This window comes from Hemiscyllium ocellatum, chromosome 31 (genome assembly GCF_020745735.1).
Source record: "Hemiscyllium ocellatum isolate sHemOce1 chromosome 31, sHemOce1.pat.X.cur, whole genome shotgun sequence".
Lineage (NCBI taxonomy): Eukaryota > Metazoa > Chordata > Chondrichthyes > Orectolobiformes > Hemiscylliidae > Hemiscyllium > Hemiscyllium ocellatum.
The window spans coordinates 7,058,736-7,083,109 of NC_083431.1; the positions used below are offsets into that span (position 1 = coordinate 7,058,736).

At 38.2% G+C, this 24,374-nt stretch overlaps 1 protein-coding gene across 3 annotated transcripts in view; it reads right to left on the reverse strand.

Annotated features, from left to right (window-relative positions):
- brip1 (BRCA1 interacting helicase 1) overlaps nt 1-24,374 on the reverse strand; it is a 233,273-nt gene that overhangs the window by 171,167 nt on the left and 37,732 nt on the right. For 2 of the 3 annotated variants that reach the window (XM_060847890.1, XM_060847889.1), the window contains exon 7: nt 6,207-6,497. The exons of the other annotated variant lie outside the window; for it this stretch is intronic. In XM_060847890.1, the coding sequence (XP_060703873.1) occupies nt 6,207-6,497 (291 nt within the window). The remainder of the gene's footprint in view (nt 1-6,206; nt 6,498-24,374) is intronic. 3 annotated transcript variants of the gene reach the window in all.

Consider the following 24,374-nt stretch of genomic DNA (forward strand, 5'->3'; position numbering starts at 1 on the left):
TCTCTTCTATTACCAGATCTTAGATTACAATTAAAATCAACTCAAAGAACACCGAACTTGTCAGTGAATTAACCTTCCAGCAAGTCAAGTAAACAAGCATAAAAGCAGCTGAGGAGAATTGTAAGCTAGGCTGCAGACAGGCCTGTGGCTAGTTCAGAGGCAGCAGCCTCACAGTAGGTCCTGTGACTCACCCAAAGTAATACTTGTCACAAAGAATTTCAAAGATGCTTGTCTTAAGGGCAATAAGTGTTTCATCTCTTCTCCACACTTTCAGTGAATTGTCATGATACTAAGATGCAAGTACAATTCATCCAAATCCCTACATGTAAAATTAAATGTAATTTCATTCCACTGAAAATGCAGTTTCTAGCTTCCAAATCAAATATATTAACTTGTACTGTAATTCTCACGCAATTCTAAACAGGTAAAATTATGGATGTAAGTTTGCTCACTGAGCTGGAAAGTTCATTTTCAGACATTTCATCACTATACTAGGTAACTTCATCAGTGAGCCTCCAGTGAAGCACTGGTGTTATGGCCTGCTTTCTATTTATGTGTTTCCTTGGGGTGGTTAATAATATTATAAAATTATCTCTGGATTCTTGGAATTCGTCACCATTCTTATTACAAGTTTTTTTCAAAAAATAAAGCTCAATTCAGAATGGATTGATTGTAGAACTCTGCATTTCTGAAAACAAGAATAAATTTGGACTGTTTAAATGATGTTTGTGAAAAGGGTAATGGTACTAGTTTAAAGTATAATACTTGACTCAGTATTCCCAGATCAATTCTCTAATATACACAATCCTCTGGTATTTTAACACTGTTAATCACTGCAGACTGTAAAATTAAAAAGACTATCTATTACAATACCGTAGCACAAATGTTAGGATATAATTGTCACTGGAAGTGTGATCATATATTATGTGTGTCTCTAAACATCCGTTCGCACTCAATCTGTCAACTATCTATTTATCTTCTTACAATACACTGTTTCCAAACATACATACCAATGGTGTCAGTGTAATTGCTGAATATTACAATTCCAATCTACCCTGGGGCTGTAGAAGATGTAATAAATAATTGACTATACCTGATAGGCATAAGACTGCTTTTGTCATTCTGACGTAAGCTATAATACAACTCAATGATTGAGAGGCCATATTCTTTACGTTAATTGCCACCTGGGGCTGTGGTAACAGAATTTCTTAGAAGGTAAATGTGACACAAGGTTTGCGTTACAACAGTTGATAGTATCTCACAACAATTCAGTTGTACAGGGTCCTGCTAGACTTTTCTATATACACCCACTCCCTAAGGAGCCTTGTCAACTGACTACCTCTCTTTTTATTACATGTAAACTCTAGGTTAAAAGTATCTATCCTGATCTATGCCAATTTCCATTCTTTAATAAAATTGCAGGAGTCAGTGCGTAGGAATTTAAAATTATACCTCATATGAACCTTCTGCAATTACCTGTACTGTTCATAACAAAATAAGGTACACTCCGTTCCTGTTAGTGCTATAATCTATAAGAAACTAAATTAGAGAAACATGTCAGTAGTTTAAAAAAAAACTGTTATAAGGTTTATTTCCTGTTCAAACCTGTAATGTTCAGCATCCTTATTTAATTCAATGTTAAAAATTACATATAACTACACACAAATACTTATTTTGTCAAATAGAATACAGTGAAGAAATGTTTATGAAATGAGTCCTGGTACAAGCAGAATTAGAAACCTAAGCAAAGGTATTTATGTTCCTAGTCTTAACAAGAATCTGAGTCCCAAAGGTTATAGCCTGGAAATAGATTTTATTTTTTAAAAAAATAAAATTTGCAGCTGTGTCAATATAAAAAAAACTCACAAAAAACATTTCCCAACTATAATCTATTTCTATAGCTTTACCACAGACTAATGGCGCTCATCATATATAAAAGTAAAGGTAAATTCACCATAGTCCCAGACGACTATATAGCTGCTCTCTCATTGCAAGCAGAATCAGAAGAGCTGATTGTCACTATCCAAACACTGCCAATGCTTGCCACTTCAGAAGATCCAACAATATAAAAGGTTTTCTCCAGAGGTTGAAGGCAAAAGATAGTTATCTGAGTGCTTGACCATTCAGATTTCTACTAAGGATCTAGAGCATCCCTTTGTACTTCACAAAATCAGTGTTTTTTAGCTGGTATAGGAACGAATTCAGCAGGAAGGCAAAGTGACAAACCAGAATTGAAGTATATCAGTCAACAGACACACTGACCAACACTGCAACTAAGAGACAACATTCAGAGCAATCTCCTTTTGGTTGTTACATCATGAAACATTCAGTTGTTAATCTCCCCCATGCTTCCGCCCTATCAAAAACTTTTTTCTTGTACTTCCTACTCTCTGACGCCATCTACTGCCTTATCTTCTGCTTTGATGCAAGGTCATCAGCCTGAAATATTAACTGTTTCTCTCCATAGATGTTGCCTGATCTGCTGAGTCTATCCAGCAGTTTCTGATAAGGTTTCAAATCTCCAGCATCCATAGTATTTCACTTCTGTATCAGTCACCAATATCTCAAGATGAGTAGTAGCTTTTGTCTCCAGTTCACATCAATCTGTGAGCCAGCAAACTTTGTAATCATGTTGAATTATGACCCCAGCATTGCAGAACCTGACGTTTTTCTGTGTTTGTGTATTAATTGTAATTTTTAAGGTTCTGAACAAATTAAGTTGATCAAATTACAAAAAATAAACCCTCCGCACGGTTAAGGTAAACTAGCTAATACAATAGATATGTAGTGCTCCAGTTAAAATGACAGAAATCTTTAAACGGGGAATCTATCTTCTACTAGCCTACAATCTATTTAAAGCAACTTTTAGTTAATTCTCTGAGGCTGCTTCAGAGCAAACTGCCAATGCTGATGCATCCTCTGCAAACCAAAGGGATCCGTCACCACAAGATGCAAGTCATCAACATTAACTGAAAGAATTGCCTCCATTTTACACCATTTAAGGAGGTGCTCTGGGCTGGTTAGTAGACAAGTAAACTAGCAAGTTTGTACTTTAAAAACTAATTTAATTTGTACATTTTCTGATATTCTACTGTGTTTATCCGATTAGGAATTATTTGCAGCAAGAAGTGCATAGAGAACATTATAGTAATAATCAGGACCAATGTGTTTTTATCAGTTGAAATAAGATAGTTTTAAAGTGTTCAGAAATATAGTTCTGTCAATTTTACTGTAAAATTCAGCAATGATCAATGTGGTTGCTTCAAAATTTATGTTACTAGATCCCATTTTTCAAAACTAAATTATTTCTCTATCTTGCACAGCCATAATAACCTGTGGTTGTTTGTCAGTGCAATTTTATATAGTCACATGGCAAAGCTGACACGAAATTGAAATGTAGACTAAGAAAACTCCTATCTGTTCCTGCAGACAGAAATATAAATATTTGAGACAAAGGGACTAGTATGTATTTGCTAAGTCAAGAATGAAGCACTAGGATGGGACTATTTAACAAACATAGAGCTAAATTGTTGCATTTTTGATGTGCAATTGCATTGAACAAACCATCGACAGTTTCCAGCTCCAATTATCGATGGGGAAGAAAGGAGCTTACCAAGATATCCTCAGGTAACACATGCTATGGATAAAAAGAAAATGGATGGATGCACTGTACTTTGATTTCTGCAATGCATTTGATAAGGTACCACATCAAAGGTTATTTGTGGAAAATTAAAGCTTGTGCCATAGCAAGTAGCGTGGAATGGATAGCAGCCTGACCAGCAGAGAGTTTGTGTAAATGGGTTTTTTTACAGGTTGGCAAGATTTACAAATGGTGTACCACAGGAATTGATGCTCGGACCTCAATATTTATCACTTATTTAAATCACTTTAATGAAGATACAGTTGCCAAATTTGCTGATTACACAAAGATACATAAGAAATTAAATTGTGAAGAGGACACAAAGTTCATAAAAAGATATTGATAAGTTGTGAGCGCGCGAAGATCTAGCAAATTTAAGATAATGTAGGAAAATGTGAAGCTATCCATTTTGGAAGGAAGAACAAAATAATGCAAATTTTCAAAGTTCTGAGGGATATATAACTGGCTCCAAGGTAGAAGACTAGATTAGATTACTTGCTTACAGTGTGGAAACAGGCCCTTCAGCCCAACAAGTCCACACCGACCCATCGAAGCGCAACTCACCCAGACTCATTCCACTATATTTACCCCTTCACCTAACACTACAGGCAATTTAGCATGGCCAATTCACCTAACCTGCACATTTTTGGATTGTGGGAGGAAACCAGAGCATCCAGAGGAAACCCACGCAGACACTGGGAGAATGTGCAAACTCCACACAGAGAGTCGCCTGAGGCGATGATTGAACCTGGGTCTCTGGCACTGTGAGGCAGCAGTGCTAACCACTGTGCGAACATGCCACCCACAGAGGGCGGTGGTGGAGGGTTGCTTTTCAGACTGGAGGCCTGTGATCAGTGCTGTGCCTCAACGATCGATGCTGGGTCAACTGTTTTTCATCATTTATATAAATGATTTAGATGTGAACATAGGAGGCATATGATACCTAAGTTGGAGTGGACAGCGAAGGTGGTGACCTTAGAGTGCAACAGGATCTTAATCAGGTGGGCCAATGGGCCAAGAAGTGACACGTGAAGTTTGATTTAGATAAATGTGAGATGCTGCATTTTGGAAAGACAAATCATGGCAAGACTTATACACTTAATGGTAAGATCTTAGGGAGCGTTGCTGAACAAAGAGACCTTGGAGTGCAGGTTCATAGTTCCTTGACACTGGAGTCCCAGGTAGATAGAATAGTGAAGAAGGCATTTGGTAATGTTTAGACCAATAAAGGCAAGCATGAGTATAGGAGTGGGGGGCCATGGTGCGGATGCACAGGACAATGGTTAGGCCACTTTTGGAATATTGTGGGAAATTCTGTTCTCCCTCCTATAGGAAGGATGTTGTGAAACTTGAAAATGTTCAAAAAAGATTTACAAAGATGTTGCCAGGGTTGGAGGGCTTAAGCTATAAGGACAGGCTGAATAGGCTGGGGCTGTTTTCCTTGGAGCACTGGAGGCTGAGGGATGACCTTCAAGAAGCTTATGAAGGGCATGGTTAGGGTAAAGAGACAAGATCTTTTCCCTGGGTTGGTGGTGTCCAGAACTAGAGGGCATAGGTTTAGGGTGAGACACTAAAGATATAAAAGGGACCTAAGGGGCAACTTATTCACACAGAGGGTAATGGGTGTATGGAATGAGCTGCCAAAGGAACTGGTGGAGGTTGGAACAATTACAACATTTAAAAGGCATTTGGATGGATATATGAATAGGAAGGGTTTAGAGCGATATGAGCCAAGTGCTGGCAAATGGGACCAGATTAATTTAGGATATTTGGTTGGCATGGACGAGTTGGACCGATGGGTCTGTTCCCATGCTGTATATCTCTATGACTGCAGAGAAATTGGGTATCCTCATTATGAATCTCAAAAGAATAGAATGCAGATACAGCAATTAGGAAAGCTAACAGTGTTAACATTTGTCACTAGGGAATTAAATACAAAAGTAGGGAGGTTATACTTCTAATTAACAGGGCTCTGGTGAGACTGTTTCTGGAGTACTGTGCACAATGTTTGTCACCATATTAAAGGAATGATGTATTCGAGAAGGTTTACTTGATCAATATCTGGAATGGGTGGGTTGCTTCATGAAGAAAGACTGGATAGGCTAGGTCTGTATCTGTTAATATTTAGAAGAATGAGAGGTAACTTGATTGAAATATAAAAGGTCCTGAAGAGTAGATGTGGAGAGGATGTTTTCTTATATGGGAGAACCCAGAACTGGATCACAGTTTAAAAACAGGGGTCAACCATTTGAAACATAGATTAGGCAAAGTTGTTCTCTCTCTCGGAGAGTCATGAGTCTTTGGAACACTCTTTCTGAAAGATCGGTGGAAGCAGAGCCTTTGAATGATTTTTAGTAAGAGGTAAATAGATTGTTGTTAAGAAAAAGGGATGAAAAGTTATCAGAGACAGGAGGGAGAGTGGATTTGAAGTTACAATCAAATCAGCCAAGATCTTAATGAATGCCAGAGCAGGCACAAAGGGCTATATGGCTTACATTCTATTCCTGTTTTGTATCACACTTACAACTGGCTAGTTAACAAAGAGAACTGAGTAAATATCACTTACATCTCTTCCTTCCAGTAGATCCTTGCATCTCTCATTCCTGTTGTAGGTACCTGAAACCTCAGGATGGACACAGGTGTGTTCTCTGCTGGAAAGGATAGTCATCCGAACATATGAATAATTTGTACGACGCAGTTCATGAGTGATTTGTGTAATTTGATTGTGTGTGCGAGTCCCAAAAAATATCTTTGGGACTTGTGTTTTTGCATTATTCTTCCCTTTTGCGCCACCTTCATCTTTTCTTCCACTTGTGTTTGAACTAACGCAAGTACACAAGGTACAGGGACTAGGCATCTATGAAAGAAAGAAAGCAAATAACTTAATATCACCACTTATTTGCGATATTCTGTAGTGTAAAAGGTGTTTATTACTTTACAGTTTACATTTCAGTCATTCCATGAATACTTTAAATATAACTAGACTTTATTAATTGCATAAACAAAAAGCACAATTGTGTAAACTAATATAATTAATTGCAGTACATTACAAGACAATATAATTTATCCTACATGAGAATTGATAAGTAATCATCAAAGGCTAGCCCCTACTCAATTCTTGATACAGATCAGTATCTCCAAGAGTTACTATATTAATCTTTAAGTCTGGGGAGTATTGAAGAGGGATCTTTTAGTGTGTGTCAAAACATAACAAACAAATCTGTTTGTTTCCTTACTGTGATTTTGGAATAAAAATTCAATATGATTTTTAAATTGAAATTCATCCAAGTCAATTTGAAACAAAAATCTTTTGCACCTTGCCAGATGTGAATTTATCGCACCAGTTGAATGCATTTAAAATTTCCCATAATCTCGTGATGGCTTTCACTTTAAATTGGTTCATAAGATCTAATGGCTGTACTTCAATGGACAACCTGCCCAGTTCCAAATACTCTGTACCACCTTCTACAGAAAGCAAAATCTTTAAAAAAGACTATTATTCATTAGAAGTGAGCCCACAATGTTCAAGAAACTGTTCATTGCCTCCTTGTCTCTCACATTAATCCCACATTGTTCATATAATACTAGACTTCATATAATGCATTATTTGATATGCCTCACAAAAGCCAGGTATGAATTCAACATCACTTCCTTAAATTAAGGAAATCATAAGTATTAGCAAAACATCTCAACATTTTATTTGCACTCTTGCATTGCACCAAGTGCAAAGTTTTGTGGGAGAAGCAGTCATCAACAACACTATCAAGCAGTACATGCTCAGCAATAATTTGCTCACAAATGCTCAGCTTGGGTTCTGACAGGGTCAGACCGCATCTGAAACAGTGTAGCATCAAAGAGCCCTTGCAACACTAGACTCAGAAACGAGTGGGAAAACTATCTTCATCTGCTTCACTGTATTCCAAAGTATTCCAAAGTCAGAAGTGGAGATGTTCACTCATGAGTGAACAATGTTCAGCACCATTTAGCACGCCTCAGAAAATGAAATAGTCTGAATCCATATGCAGATGAACAATGTACAGATTTGGATTGACAACTGGTATGTAACATTTGCACCACACAAGACCCAGGCAATGACACATCCAATGATAGAATATAACCATCAACTCTTGACATTCAATGGCCTTACCATTAGAGAATGAGAGTTTCATAGACTAGAAAGCAAACTGGATTACCATATAAATACAGTGGCTACAAGAGCAGATCAAGGCTAGGAATTCTGCAGTAAGCAACTTATCTTTTGTCTTCCAAAGTCACTGCACCATCTACAAAGCACAAGTCAAGAGTGTGATTGACTACACTCCACTTGCTGATTGAGTGCTGCTCCAATAAGAAGTTTCACACCATCTAGGGCAAAGCAGCTTGTTTGACTGGCAACCCATCCATCAGTTTTAACATTCACTCCCTCCATCACCAATGCAAAGTAGCAACAGTACCATCCTCAAGATACATTATAGAAAATCACCAAGTCTCCTTAGACAGCACCTTACATATCTACAACTATCATCTAGAAGGATAAAGGCAGCAGATACAGAAGAACGTCACAACTGAAAATTCCCTCTGAAGCTACACATCAACACATCTTGGAAACATATTGCTGTTCCTTTACAGTCATTGTGTCAACGTGCTAGGATGTGTTTGTGTAGGTGTGTGTACAACAAACTCTGCAGTAGTTCAGGAAGGTAGCTGACCACAATTTTTTCATGTGCAATTAGGGAAGGGCAATAAATGCTTTTCTGGCCACTGAAGCCCCTATACCTTGAAAGAACTTTTTAAAAAGCCAGATCATTGTTACCAACTTAATAAAGTGTATCTAGAAAACAGAATGCACAGAAGAACTAAGAAAATAAACCAAAGATTCCAGGTTTGAATTGAAATACCAAAGAAAATCTTTATTGTATAAACTCGAACAAAACTCTCATAAGCAATAAGTAGTAAATACATATAGTCAGTGGATAAGACAATAATTCTAAACCAGTGATTCTCAGCTGTTTTTTTGGCCACAATCCCTCTAGGGACCCTTCTCAGGTTCCATGGCCCCCCTTTCAAACAGCGATACAATACCAACAGATAGACAGAAAATCATTTATTATTGAACAGCAAGAAAACTTGAACATTCCAATACACTAAACACAACTTTTAAAAAAAGACTTTATGAAATTAAACATCTATAGTCTTGGAAAGATATTATAAATTGGAGGAAAACTATTGACTCCAATGAAGGTTGTTGCTTGGGTATTTCATCGGTTCAGTTACCAGGGCCCCCCAAAACCCTTGGTGCTCCCCTTCTCACAGCTTTCAGCTTGTGGCCCCTTCAAATGTGCCAGGGCCTCTAAGGGGGCCATATGATTCCTGTTAAGTATGGCTGTTTTAAACTATATACAGTATATATACATAATAACTTAGAATCTAACACTCAAGATTAACATGAGCTAATGTGAGTTAACAGACGAACTAGGGTCAAATTCCTCACTGTTGAGATTTCAAAAAGCTAATGTGGTCAACACAGATTCCAGCCAAATACTAGTTATGAAGTGGGTTACCAAATCTCATTAAATTCTGTTACCCTCACAGGGGATTACTGTTCTCCACTTTTGAAAATAGAGCTTGCAATGCCCTCAAACCTCTCCAATTTGGCATCAATGGTTTTCGTACTGTGTGGTTCAATCTCCTCTTCCATCAGACCATAAGACATAGGAGAAGAAATTAGGCAATTCAGCCCATCTAGTCTCCTCTGCCATTCAATCATGGCTGATAAGTTTCTCAACCCCATTCTCCCACTTTCTCCCCATAACCTTTGATCCCCTTAACAATCAAAAGCCTATCTATTTCTGTCTTAAATACACTCAATGACCTGGCCTCCACAGCTTTCTGTAGCAATGAATTCCATAGATTCACCACATTCTGGCTGAAGAAGCTTGTCCTCATCTCTGATCTAAAATGTGTTCCCGTTAGTCGAAGGCTGTGCCCTCAGGTCCTAGCCTCTCCTGTTGATGGAAACATCTTCCCAATTCCACTGTGTCCAGGCCTTTCAGTATTCTCTAAGTTGCAATTAGATCCCCCCCATCCTTCTAAACTCCACTGAGTATGAACCTCTTATGGACCTGTCCCAGAGTCAGTACATTCTTTCTGATATGGGCCCAAAATTGCTCATAATACTCTAAAATGTGGTCTGACCAGAGCATTACAACATCTCCGAAGTACATCCCTGCTTTCATATTCTAGTGCTCTCAAAATAAATGCCAACATTGTATTTGTCTTCCTACTGCTTCAACCTGCAAGTTTACAAGAGAATGCTGGACTAGGAGTCCAAGACTGAGTTCTCCGTAATTCTGATATTGTTCTCAAATGTCTAATTATGGGACAATTTCAGCTTTTATCAAACAGTATGGTACATAGAGCTGTCACCAAATTTCTCAAAATTCCAAATTTTCTCAGCTGCATTAAGCAAACACTGATATCTAGTTGCATTAGCAAACTAGCTGCATTAGCAATCTAGCTGCATTAAGCAAACATTGATAACAGGGGGATCGAGTATAAGAACCGCGAGGTTTTGCTACAGCTCTACAAGTCCCTGGTGAGACCACACTTGGAATATTGTGTACAGTTCTGGTCACCCTACTATAGAAAAGATAGAGGTTTTGGAGAGGGTGAAAAGAAGATTTACCAGGATGCTGCCTGGACTGGAAGGCTTGCCTTCTGAAGAAGGGTGGAATAAGCTCGGACTTTTGTCTCTGGAGAGAAAGAGGAAGAGAGGAGACCTGATCGAGGTATACAAGATAATGAGTGGAATAGCTAGAGTCAATAGCCAGAGACTTTTCCCCAAGGCAGGATTGACTGGTACAAGGATTCATAGTTTGAAGATATTAGGAGGAAGATATAGAGGAGATGTCAGAGGTAGGTTCTTTACGCAGAGAGTTGTGAATGCATGGAATGCGTTGCCAGCTGTGGTGGTGGAAGCAGAGTCATTAAGGACATTTAAGCGACTGCTGGACATACACATGGATAGCAGTGAGTTGAGGGGTGCGTAGGTTAAGTTATTATATTTTACATTAGGATTAAACCTCGGCACAACATTGTGAGCCAAAGGGCCTGTTCTGTGCTGTACTTCTATATGTTCTATATGGGTTTCATTCAACTCATTGCCTGGAGTTTGTTAACACCAGTCCTTGTGCTACCTGAAACTACTTGTTTGCATCAGCACTTTTCAGTTTCAAGCTGCAGTTAACCTGTCTCCTAGCAAACACACAGACAAACTGAAACCAAAGAAGCTTAAGCTCCACGCATGAAAATGTGTTGCTGGTTAAAGCACAGCAGGTTAGGCAGCATCCAAGGAATAGGAAATTCGACGTTTCGGGCATAAGCCCTTCATCAGGAATGGGCTCCACGCATGCCCATCATGACTTAGCCTGTTCTGAGCTGTCCTGAAAGTGAGATTAGGTATGTCATATACAAATTTCCTGTTTGATCTGATGAAATAAATGTTTGCATAATTTTTCAGTGTTCGCTGAATGATTTTAACTAATCTAGATTTAAGGTCCAAAGCAAACAGGCTTGTTGGACTATCACTGCTGAAAGCTATGCAGTCACAATGTCCCCAGCTCTGCAAGCACACCCGCTAGTTCTGATCTTACCCTTCTAGCTGTTAGCCTCTTAAAGGAATATGACCCCAATCTGTTAGCTGAAATAGCTTTTCATGTGCTTCAATTGCATTTATCCCATTGTCTATTGCTGAATTTTAATTCCTAAAGCTCAAAATTATATATTAAAACACATGAACCATAAGCAAGATATTCTCGACAATGTGCTTTACACCAATGTTTTTGTTGTCCATGTATATAGCATGCCCAGGTTCCTCTACATTATTGCATGTTCATCATCATTGGGCATTAGATCCAATTACCCTACTCTAAAAATTGTTTATTCAACTTCAGTTGCCCAAGCACCAACACTTGTATGAGTCTTCTGGTAACTAGTTTCCTCTCTTGCTCTCCACACATCTATGCATCAAAGTAGCTGGATCCTAGCAACATAGAATGTCTTAATGTATCATATTACCAATGGCTTTCTTAAATTTAGATAGCTACCCACTGGGAGAAAGTGAAGACTGCAGATACTGGAGATCAGTTTCAAGAGTGTGTTGCTGGGAAAGCACAGCAGGTCAGGCAGCATCCAAGGAACCAGGAGAATTGAAGTTTTGGGCAAAAGTCCTTCATCAGGAACCCAATGACCCATAGCTACCCACTGCTTTGGCCTTATCCAGCAGATTTATAATCTCTGTAAAGAACCCCTGTAAACATTTCTACCAGTGACATGTTTATTTCTGGGATTCCTTGGCCATGCATTACATCCCTTTCCTTACTGTCCAAACCTTACAAAAGCAATTGAACAGACCTTTCATTTTAATGAAACCAAAAAGGAAAAGTTTGAGGCAAAAATTAGCATATGGACAACAATTTTTTTTTGTGGAGGTTGGGATAGCAGTGTGAGAGAGAGAAAGAGACAGAATGAGAGGGAGACACACACAGAGACAAACAGAGAGAAAAAAAAACAGGTAGACAGAGGCTGAGACATACAGTTGGTCAGAGAGGTGTGGGTGAGGATATGTTCATCATGAGTATAAACTGGGATGTTGAAAGACTTCATCTGCAGAGAACACTCTACAAACACTTACCCAGAGCAAGATTCCTAGCCAACTTTTGCCCTGAGGTTTTTCCCAGGATTCTGCCATCCATAAATTATTCAATAGTTTTGTATTCTTCCCTAGCTATAAACCATGGTATGTATTTGATAAGCATACATTATTTCACAATATCATTCACACAAATATCATTTCTTTTGCACTGCAAGTAAGGCAATGTAGAAAAAATACAAGAAAGCAAGAGTTGAAACACAAAATGACTTTCAGTATATTTATTTTCCACGTATTGAAGTTTTAATTATAAATTTAGTATTTGCATTTTTGAACTGATGTTGGTACACAGTAAGCAACTAATACGAGAATTTAATTGATATTTGCAAAATAAATTAAAGTTATGGAAGAATGTAGCACTATAAGACCAAACTGCACAGATTTGTAAGTCTTTCATATTTTGGTGTACAAACTCAAATAAAAGCCTTCTTCTCTTTGCATCAGCTGAACCTCATTGTGTTAAAGTGTCCAGGCAGTAAAAGTAAGGAGTGTACTGCTGTATTTTCATTCCTCCAATTATACAATGATGCCCAGTAGTACAATTCCCAATCTGCAGTAAAGATTTATTCTCCCAAATTTTATGTCGTGAATCAAGTGCAATGTAAAATAGCTCTCTTTTCATCTTTTACAAATTGGACAAAATTAACCTAAGCAAACAAATAAAGGATGTGAAATATGAGCAGCATTTCTAAGGGCCTTTGAAAGAAAAGCCAGGGAAACCTTGAAGCTTTTGGGTTCAAAGATTTACCCTGCTGTTGTTCTATGCTATCCACCGCCAATCAGATCATAATCAAACAGAAAGAAACACTCCTCCCTTTTAACTTAAACCAGTAAGATCGTCCTCTCGCAACAAATGCTAAGTCACTGTTTGGGTTGTGCCACAATACTAAGGATCAACTTGTTTTTTAGCCTCTGATCTGTGGAAAACGAAGTTCAAATTACCCACCATTCCAATCAACCTTGTCTGCCATTAAATATTACAATACATGAATGAATAAGGGTAAATGTGACCCATCCTGTGCTGTCAGTTATTGGAATAAAAGGTTCAGTGATGTGCCAAATAAACAGCCGCTCAAAGTAGCTAATGTTACATCAGTGCAGGAACGCTAACATTCTCCTCTCAGGTTGCCAATGACAGCAGATTTTGTTACACTACACAGATACACCAAATAGCCTCATCGAAATATCCTGCCTCACATTGAATAATTACTTATTCATTGAAAGGGTAAAAAGAAGAATTATGAATGGGGCCCTTGTAAGTAGAAAGGCAGGAAGCAGCTGACACATGGGCGTAAGATGCATGTGCAACGGCGTCAGACAAGTTTAGTGTCCATTTGGTAATACTTGTAGTTTGTAATGAAAAATGAAAATACTTGTAGTTTGTAATAGAAAGTCCCCTATTTGTTCACAGTCATTGACGCAGGTATAATTTCACTAACATGGCACTTAAGAAATTACAAGAAACAATGTATTGAATTGACTTCATTTAACAGTACTGAAATCCATAATAGAAACAAACTGTTTACCATTTAAGTTATGTCTAAGTTCCTTAAGGCTTCAGTTCTATTCCCAAATAGCATCTTAACAACCAGGAAAGGATAACACAAAAGTCAATAAGGAAACAAATATCTTTTTGGTTTTCATATCTAATACATGCTCTATCCCAATCCCTAACTTTCTCCACTTCTTGGACTCTCTATCACATACAGTCGTCTTTTGTGAGGAGTCAATCCAACTACTGATTTAATCACATACTTTGAAAAATATTATGTTTTCAATCCCAGATCATCTGGAGTGCAACTGACGTCAATCGTGTGGAAAACCCTTCAATGCCAGAAAAACTGTATGCCTAATCCATGGGAGGGATTACTGCATTGAAAAGTCAGTCTATTCATTATTAAACAGAGTGAAAACATTTCTTTGTGCTACTACAAAACAGAGATTTGATATTTAGCATGTACACTCATTCCATTTATTTCATATTTTTGGTTGATAGTCACAAGTCCAATTATCACTGTTTCACACTTGGTTTGAAAACAAAATAAAGACTGAAAATAATTTCTTCCACATTATAACCTTGCCAAAGACAAATGAGTCAAAGAAAACAAATGATGAGATACTTCATCAGGTGATTTTTGATTTTGAATTAAATTATTCACGATTTACTTAACATTGCCTGAACCAAAAGCTCTGAAATTACTGGGTATTAGCTGTTAAGTTATATTTCGTGCTTAACATAATTTTATCAGGATCAAAGTGAAGCCAGTCCTAGAAGGCCTCACAAGAGCATGCTATTCGGGAGTTGGTAATTGATAGAATGCTTTTTGTGGTCAGGGCATAATTAAGAAGATTGCAGATGATACAAAAATCAGCTATGTAATTGATCACGAGGAAGAAATCAATGATCTGGACTGGGAGGGGTGGGGGAGGGAGTGGAATAGAAAAATAGCAAATGTGGAAGTTAGACTGTAATGAGGATCATTAAACTAGCAGATTGTCATTAAAACACCTCCTGGTTCAGTAAAGACCTTCAGAATAAAAAGTCTGCTTACCTGACCTACATGTAACTCCAGAACCCTAGCAATGTGGCTGATTCCTAAATGATGTCTTATGTGGCATAACAAGTCAGCCATTCTAGTTGTATTAAACTATTCCAAATGTCACCTGTTTAAAGATGTGATGAGCACACATTTATTCATTAAATAAACCAATAAAAGAATTGAAAGAATGCAACAAACAATAAATCCACAGAAATCTGAGGTAATACAGGCAAGGATAAACAAGAAAATACACAATAAATGGTAGAATATTGAAATGTTTAGGATTGGAGATAGCTTGGAGACCATGTCCACAGCTCTGTCAGGTAGGAGGGCAGGTAGATAAGGTAATTAAAGAAGGCATACAGGACAGGATATTTTATTAGCTGAGATGTACACCACAGGAATAGAGAGGCTGACGTACTGCAAACATTTCTAATTACCATATTTCTGAAAGTTGTTCTTGTACCAAAAGGGGTATAGGGGAATTTATGAGGACATTATCAGGACTGGAGAATTTTAGATGGGACAAAATAGTGGACAGAACTTGGTTTGTTTATTTTGGAATAGAGGAAACTGAGAAAAGACTTGATTAAGAAATGGTTTCATGAACAGAGAATATAGCTAAATGGGAAGTAAGATTTAAGGGAAGGGTCAGAAATCAATCATTTAAATGAGGAAAGGATAGATATTTGAAGAAAACTTGGTATTTTACAATTCTGGGGAAGAGCAGAAAGCAGCACAAAAAAAAACGACAGGTGTACTGATAATTATACAAAACCCCTCCCCTACCAAAAAAAACAGATAGGAACAGAAAAGCATTCCATGCATTCCACAAAAAAGAGGAAGCACAACAAGGAACTATCAGTTCTTATTATGATACCCTTTGGATAGGAAGGATGTCTTGGAACGGTTGAAGGTGGATAAATCCCCAGCACCTCATCAGGCATACCCGAGAACTCTGTGGGAAGCTAGAGAAGTGATTGCTGGGCCTCTTGCTGAGATATTTGTATCATCGATAGTCACAGGTGAGGTGCCGGAAGACTGGAGGTTGGCAAACGTGGTGCCACTGTTTAAGAAGGGCGGTAAAGACTAGCCAGGGAACTAAAAACCGGTGAGCCTGACCTCAGTGGTGGGCAATTTGTTGGAGGGAATCCTGAGGGTCAGGAAGTACATGTATTTGGAAAGGCAAGGACTGATTAGGGATAGTCGACATGGCTTTGTGCATGGAAAATCATGTCTCACAAACTTGATTGAGTTTTTTGAAGAAGTAACAAAGAGGATTGATGAGGGCAGAGCGGTAGATGTGATCTATATGGATTTCAGTAAGGTGATCGACAAGGTTCCCAATGGGAGATTGATTGACAAGGTTGGATCTCATGGAATACAGGGAGAACTAGCCATTTGGACACAGAACTGGCTCAAAGGTAGAAGACAGAGGATGATAGTGGAGGGTTGTTTTTCAGACTGGAGGCCTGTGACCAGTGGAGTGCCACAAGGATCGGTGCTGGGTCCTCTACTTTTTGTCATTTACATAAATGATTTGGATGCGAGCTTAAGAGGTACAGTTAGTAAGTTTGCAGATGACACCAAAATTGGAGGTGTAGTGGACAGCGAAGAGGGTTACCTCAGATGACAACAGGATCTGGACCAGATGGGCCAATGGGCTGAGAAGTGGCAGAAGGAGTTTAATTCAGATAAATGCGAGGTACTACATTTTGGGAAAGCAAGTCTTAGCAGGACTTATACACTTAATGGTAAGGTCCTAGGGAGTGTTGCTGAACAAAGAAACCTTGGAGTACAGGTTCATAGCTCCTTGAAAGTGGAGTCCCAGGTAGATAGGATAGTGAAGAAGGCGTTTGGTATGCTTTCCTATATTGGTCAGAGTATTGAGTACAGGAGTTGGGAGGTCATGTTGCGGCTGTACAGGACATTGGTTAGGCTACAGTTGGAAAATCGCATGCAATTCTGATCTCCTTCCTATTGGAAAGATGTTGTGAAACTTAAAAGGGTTCAGAAAAGACTTACAATGATGTTGCCAGGGTTGGAGGATTTGAGCTGTAGGGAGAGGCTGAACAGGCTGGGGCTGTTTTCCCTGGAGCGTCAGAGGCTGACGGGTGACCTTATAGAGGTTTACAAAATTATGAGGGGCATGGATAGGATAAATAGACAAAGTCTTTTCCCTGGGGTCGGGGAGTCCTGAACTAGAGGGCATAGGTTTAGGGTGAGAGGGGAAAGATATAAAAGAGATCTAAGGGGTAACAGGTACGTGCATGGAATGAGCTGACAGAGGAAGTGGTGGGGGCTGGTACAATTGCAATAATTAAGAGGCATTTGGATGGGTATATGAATAGGAAGGGTTTGGGCCGGGTGCTGTCAGGTGGGACTAAATTGGGTTGGGATATCTGGTCAGCGTGGATGGTTTAGACTGAAGGGTCTGTTTCCATGCTGTACATCTCTAAGACTCTATGAATAGTCCAATGGGTCAAGGTCAAGCTTAAACAGTGCACCAGTACAGTCCAGCAAATGGATCTTGACACAAAGAGGGTTAGGCAATTCTTTGATTTTGGAGGCATGCAGCAGGATAAAGAGAATGTCAAAAATGATGTCAATGACTGCCTGGGAAACACTGGCTTGAGGTTTTGGTCCAGGGGAGCCAGAGTTAACATTAAGCTTCCAGAGGCCAGAGTCTGAATGCCAAACAAAAGCTTGTTTACAGCCTTAAAAGAAGTTACATAAGCTAAATTCTGCAGATGCTGAAAAAGCAAAATAAAAACAGAAAATATTGCACATCTTCAGCAGGTCAGGCATTAACTGTATGAAGTTTATTGACAACGCAAATGTTAGATTGCGAGAAAAATCTGCTGCATGTTCAAAAGGAGGTGTGAGAAAAATTGACATAAGCAAAGAAACTGACAAAGCCAATGTCAAATAAAACATTTAAAAACAATAGAAAACCTTTTGATTTTCCCATTGTGGTTTGGAACATGGGCAAATGATAAGCTGCTAACACTTTATGGCTCAAAAATAAACAACCAAACAGATTTCTTAAAATTGACAATGATGTCTTATCTAAAAAAAAACTTAGATCAGTTGTGTTTCAGAGATGATCAATGAGCCAGCCAGTCATGATCTTAACAATTAAAAAATGTGTGAGGAATTTGAACCTGATGAAAAACACGTCTACAGTCAGCTTCTGTTGTAAATATTACAATTATTATCTGAAGACAGAAAAAAACATACTAGCAAACGGAGTTCATTCCAGGAATTTAAATCGGAAATTATTTTATAATCCTTTTTGTTTTTCTATGCTGCTTATGGATTAGTAATGATTAACAATCTTCTGAGCTTTTAATACCTTACACCATACTGTTTCACCCAAAGATTGCAGTTGCATTTTCTGCAGTGGAGTAATCATGATGGAAAATTGCCATCTAAATCCACGAAGGTCAACTGATGACAATGTCAAATCACAGGTGGTGCCATGGTTTTCACAATATTTAATCTAGATGATGAAACCTGGATAACAGTATTATTCTTGGCCACCTGCAACATTCTTTGATTACCAGTTTCTCATTTCTTATAAAACCTTTTGCAAACAAAGATTCCTTTTCTGTTGTCACAGTCCGGTACAAGTAAATCATTTACTTGATCTCATTGAATCATCTACATAGTTGCATTGCTAGATGTTACCCACATTGCTAGCAGTTTGTGTCACTAAATTGATGTTTGAATACTTAATTAAACTCAAACAGTACTAAATGTTAATGCACACTAATTGTAAAAGCCATTTACAAGAAACTGCTACATGACGAAGTGCTATAAATACTGCTTGAAGTGCATTTACGTGCCAAACACTATAATACAGACAACTGTTCAGCATGTTATGTTACAAACTGATGGAAGTGTTCTTTTAAATACTTATTTCTCCTTTCAACCAAGATTAATCAACACATGAAATTAATTTTCAAAATTCTGTCACAAAAATTCACTGAATTTCTTCAGTGATTACTAGACAACTGATACACATATTTTTGATCTTACCAAAGGAGTACAGTAACACGTTTTTAGTTTTTGTTTCCGTGCCAGATTTGGAAATTTTGTGTTAAGTCCTCTTGCCCCACAACTCTCTAACATATCTGTGTTCATCAAATTCAGGCATTTTGAGCATCCCTGATTTTAATTGGTCCACCACTGGTGACCATGACTTCAGATGCTAGATTAGATTAAAACTTCTCTTTTAAAAAAGGCTTTTGGATTTCTAACTGAATATCTCAAGTGGATTGGTGTCATATTTTAGCTCAATGCTTTGGAAGCACCTTAGGATATTAAGGGTCAGAAAAAAAAAAGTTATTGTCATTTTGCTTCTACTTTCCATAATTTATGGTTCTGTCCAAAGGTGTGGCAGAGAGAATAGATTTCCATTAATGCTGTACTGCAACCAATCATTTCCTTTATTGAAAGGGAGCACTTTTGACTTTTTTTTAAAATCTCCCTAATACTAAAAGTGGAAGTGGGTACTCAACGTGTTATACATCAGCACACCTGTTTCCAGCAACTTGATTCTCAGTCAAGCAAATTAAAATTCTTGTCTTATCAAATCTTTCCACGGAGCTGCTCCTCCCTATCTCTGTAATCAATGCCAACAGGGGAAAAAAAGACGTATTCGTTATATATATTCAGTATATTCACTTTCACAGAACATCCAAAAAGCAGACAAAGTAATCTTGAATTGTACTTTTTGGTGTAAATTGAGAAATGTTTCAGTGAACCTGTCCACAGCAAGCACTCACAACAGCAATGTATAATAATAACCAGCTAATCTATTTCTATGTGTTGATGGAGGAATAAATATGACCAGGTTACCAGGGATAACTCCTTCAAAATTGTGGCATGGAATCTTCCATCTCTACCGGAGGGACAGGACCTTGGTTTAATGTCTCATCTGAAGGATGGCAACTCAGAGACTAGGACACTTGTTTAACATTGCACTGGATGTTCAGCCCTTATTTTTCTATTCATGTCATGAACAGAGACTTGATTCAATCCATAACTCGAGACATCTACACTCTTCCAAAACTTGAACATCCCTGATTCTAACTGCTCCACTGCTGAGGTTGATGCATATTTCTTTCAAGGTCTTTAACACTGGAACTTGCTCCCTGCACACATAAAATTCCATATTCATCTTTAAGAAATTCTCTCAAACTCACCTCTTTGATCACCTGCACCAAAACCACCTTCTGTAGCTTAGTGTCAAATTTTGTTTCAAAGCAAGCCTGAGAAGCATCTTGTATCATGTTGCACTAAAGGTTACATATACATTCAACCACATTCTTGCTGCTTCAGCCAGCTAACATTTCAAGTCAAACAGTTAGATTTTGTTGATCTGAAACTAAAAATGCTAACACTCATGCCACATTAGTTATATTTCCATTCAAACAATGGAAGCAGCATATCTAAAGAAAACCAGTTGAAACTTCTCTTTTTAAAAAACAAATTTTATTGGTAGTTATAAAATTTACTTGGTTTACACTGGAAAAGGCCAGCCATTTGTAAGCTTGGCATCATCTGTCTAGAATATTCTGAATGTCAAATATATTCCAGGAACAAAGGCAACAAAATGCATGTAACTTCTGTCAATCAAGTAAGACCGTCTTTGTTTGGTAAAATACTGGGAGACATAGGCTTCATACGAGAAAGTATCTGCATCTAATGTCGGTTATGAAGTAGACACAAGATGGTAGCCTGCTTACAATTGTAAATCTTAGAAAGTATGCTAACCTTCTGTAACTCGAAACTTGAACCATGAAAAAAGTTCAACCTGTAACAATTTTCTAATGAACAAATATGATTCAGAGTGCAGCTTAACAGGTAGCAATTATGTTCGAAAATAAAAGAGGAGATAAAAGGTGCAACATAAAGTAATCTTTTTCCACTTCATACAATTCTAAATTTGTACCGTGTGAAATCTCACACTCTCACATCTGAATAAGATACCAGAAGTGAAGTGAGCTTGCAATACTATCACTCAACATCTATTCTTTCTGTTCCTTTTCTTACAAGAGTGGTGCTCTCCTTCGATGATCTCATGATACAGGACACAAAGCAGCTGTTTATGCACTCTCTGTAACCAGCAGGTGAACTCAATTTAATATTTATCACAAGCACTCACTGATCGCAGCTAACTTAGCGAACATTTTAATTAAGCTGGAGCTCATTTCAAAGGACCCATTCAAAATGTCAATCAACAGAAAAGGGATCAAATGCGGTGTCAGGTGAGAGAGTGTAATACAAATCCACAACTTTCTTCATTCTATTACTGTAAATTACCCTCAGATACTGCTATGACTTCCATTGTAACAGACTGCCAGTCTCCAGAAATTTGTAATTGAAGTCGTTCTTAATCTATTATGAACATTGTAAGGAAACCTCGATGCAGTAGAGCATTGTGTGAAGGATTGTCGCACCAGCACTAAGGTTCTTTTCAACACAACACTGAATGTACCAAGTGCTTTTCACAGTCCTTAAAACTTCCAGTTCTTCTTTCAAACTGCAATAGGTGTCTGTGTGTTTGTGTAGAAATATTAATGCACATGAAATTATGAATGCATAACAAAATATAGTACCCTTAAACAGCATGCTTCTTTTCAGAAATAAAAGTGTTCAAACTAAGCAATCAAAATATTCTTGGAAGTCAATTATACAAATCCCACTGCAACCAAATGGCTCTCAAAACTATTTTACAACTTTGTTTTGAAAGTAAATAAGTAATTCAACTGATTATTACTTCAAACATCCATTTCAGTGAATGGAAAAAAAAAGTCATTTCTTCTCATCAAATATGCTGAACATTCAACAACTCATAGTTATATGGAAAATAAGAACTGCATTTTCTTGGAAAGCAGAACATTTGATCTATTATGTTGCCATACCACATTGCTACAATGACAACGAAAAATGTTAGCATATCAAGAACTTCGCAGTCTAGAGCAGCCATTTGCATGCTTTTCTTTCAAATTCACTGTAGACATGGTAAATTGTTCTTGACCTGCAATGCATATGTATTACTGGCTTTTCTAAGGACAGCTTCTTGTTTCCACCACATACTGACCTATTGTTTATAACTTATTCTGAAAATGCAACTTTTTTGCATCTTTCTGCATACTCACACAACATTATTAATACATTTCTACATTTTTTTTCACATTTTCAGAAGTCTGACTCAGCAGCATGAATGTCAGTGTAGGTCTTTCAAATAAGTCTGGGCTCCCAAAAGGCCCAATATACTGTTCAATGAAATTGTTAAATTTATCTTCATAAATTTTATACACTTATCTTTTGATAGCAGTAATAAGTGTATGTGTGTTTGAAAACCTTAATCATACATTAACAATCACTCATTAGAAACTGCATACAACTAGCTTTCAGAAGAAACACTGAGAAATCTAAGGAAGGCTCAACTGTGTCCTGGTACAGTCTAGATACTAAAGTCAGAAACTAAAACTTCCAGTTGATTGTACAGGCACTCACATACATTATGATAGCATTTTTCATGTATATCCACCAACACCAATCTCATACATCTTATTCGTGATCCAGAAGCTGGAATAAGCCATTCAGTCCTTCTAATCTGCTCTGCCATTTAATAAGATCACAACTGATCTGATTGTGGCTTCAAATTCATATTCCGACCAACCTCCAATTTCCTGTTCCTCCTTGCCTTATTTATCTATGTTAAACAGTTAGAATTCTGCTCTTCATATTTGCATGACGAATACAACTATATATCTGGCCATCAGTTCTGCAGAAACAATAAAGTCAACTGGATCCATTCTACAATTGCCAATTCTGAACAGCTTAAACAGTTTCAATCATCAATACCTTTTTCTATGAAAAAGTAGTTTTGACATTGTCTACATTCGCTTCTTTGGTCTTCTGCTCTGTTCCTCTTTATGCAGGGATCTAATCCGCAGTATAGCATCTTCCGATCCATTAAATGTGGCCAAACCGTTACATTTGTCCTTTCTGCATCTTTTTGATGAGCACTGGTGTTGTTCAAAGCATGATCTTTTGTTATTCTTGATTCTGAATGACCGTGAAATTTCTTTGAACCAACTTTGCTCTACTAATTATATCCTTTGCTTATCAATTTATCTTAAATTCCAACATAAATGTTATAAAACACTCTTGGACTCATTGTTAACCGTTTCCCTGTCCATAGATGCGCCAGACCTACTGAATTTCTCCAGCACTTTGGTTTTTTAATATAAAACCTCATAATACAGGGGTAACTATTGCTTCATAATCTTCATATTGTCAAAAAATGGCTTTAGCCTTCCTTGTACTTATTAATCTTCCAAAAGTAGATTTACAATCTTTATTTTGACACATTTACAACACCTCACTCTCTGACAATAAGCAACCAATTTCAATTATTCCACATGTTCTACAGTATCCCTCCAACTAGCATGTGCACACCTTCCTGATGACTCCTAAAAGAATGTGCTTGAAACAACTGTGCAGGGGCCAGTATCCTGTCACCATCACCTTTTATTTACATGTGTACAGTACACTGGCTGCAACCAGTCAGCTCAGAGTCAATCCCTGAAGTGAGTAGACTGCGAATCACTTGTTTAATATCTGTCAGTCAGGGCTCACTGATTGGAGTGTTAACCTGGGCCAATCAAGGATCTCCATCAATAAGATCCACCTGGCTCTAATCACTACATCCCTCCCCCACAGGTCCGGTCTTTATCAGGTAGCTTCTTCTGCAATGTTTTTGTCCAAGGTCCAGTTCCTCTTACTGACACAGACAGCATATACTGACTGGATTGTAGCCCGTCTCTTGCAGCCAGAGCTCCTTGGGAGAGTTTCCTGCACTTCTTCCTGCGATAATGGTATCAAGGTTGCATCCATGTCAGATTCCGAGGTTTCTTCGATATTAGGTGGAGGGGAGAACCAATGATTTCTGCCAGGCCTCCTGGCTGATCTGAGGGACCAGGTATGTTTTGCGCCTGCCCCATTTGCAAGGTAGTAGCTATCCACATGTTTGTTCAGAACCATTTCACCTGCCCAAATTTGTATGTCAAAGTACACATGCAGGGCAGGCATTGGTGTTCCTGCTGCCATTTCGTTACCCATGCATCATCACCACACACACATCTCCCCCAACCACTGGCTGAGTTTGCCAAGTCACATCCAACCACTTTGACTGGGGATCCACAATAACCAGAACATTAAGCCCACAAAAGGAGTGGCATAGCCAAAATGTTGCAGCGTCCAGAGTTTACCCAAACATTCCCATGTGTGGGGGCACCGGCAATGACGAGATTTGTCTTTGTGTGTACACTAGGCACTGCCCCACCAATGCATCTCTATGTTAGCAACCAATCCTGGCAACCTTTTATTTACATAGGCACAGTATACTGGCTGTGGCCAGACAGCTTGGAGTCAGTCCATGAAGTGAGGAGACTTTGAATTCCCT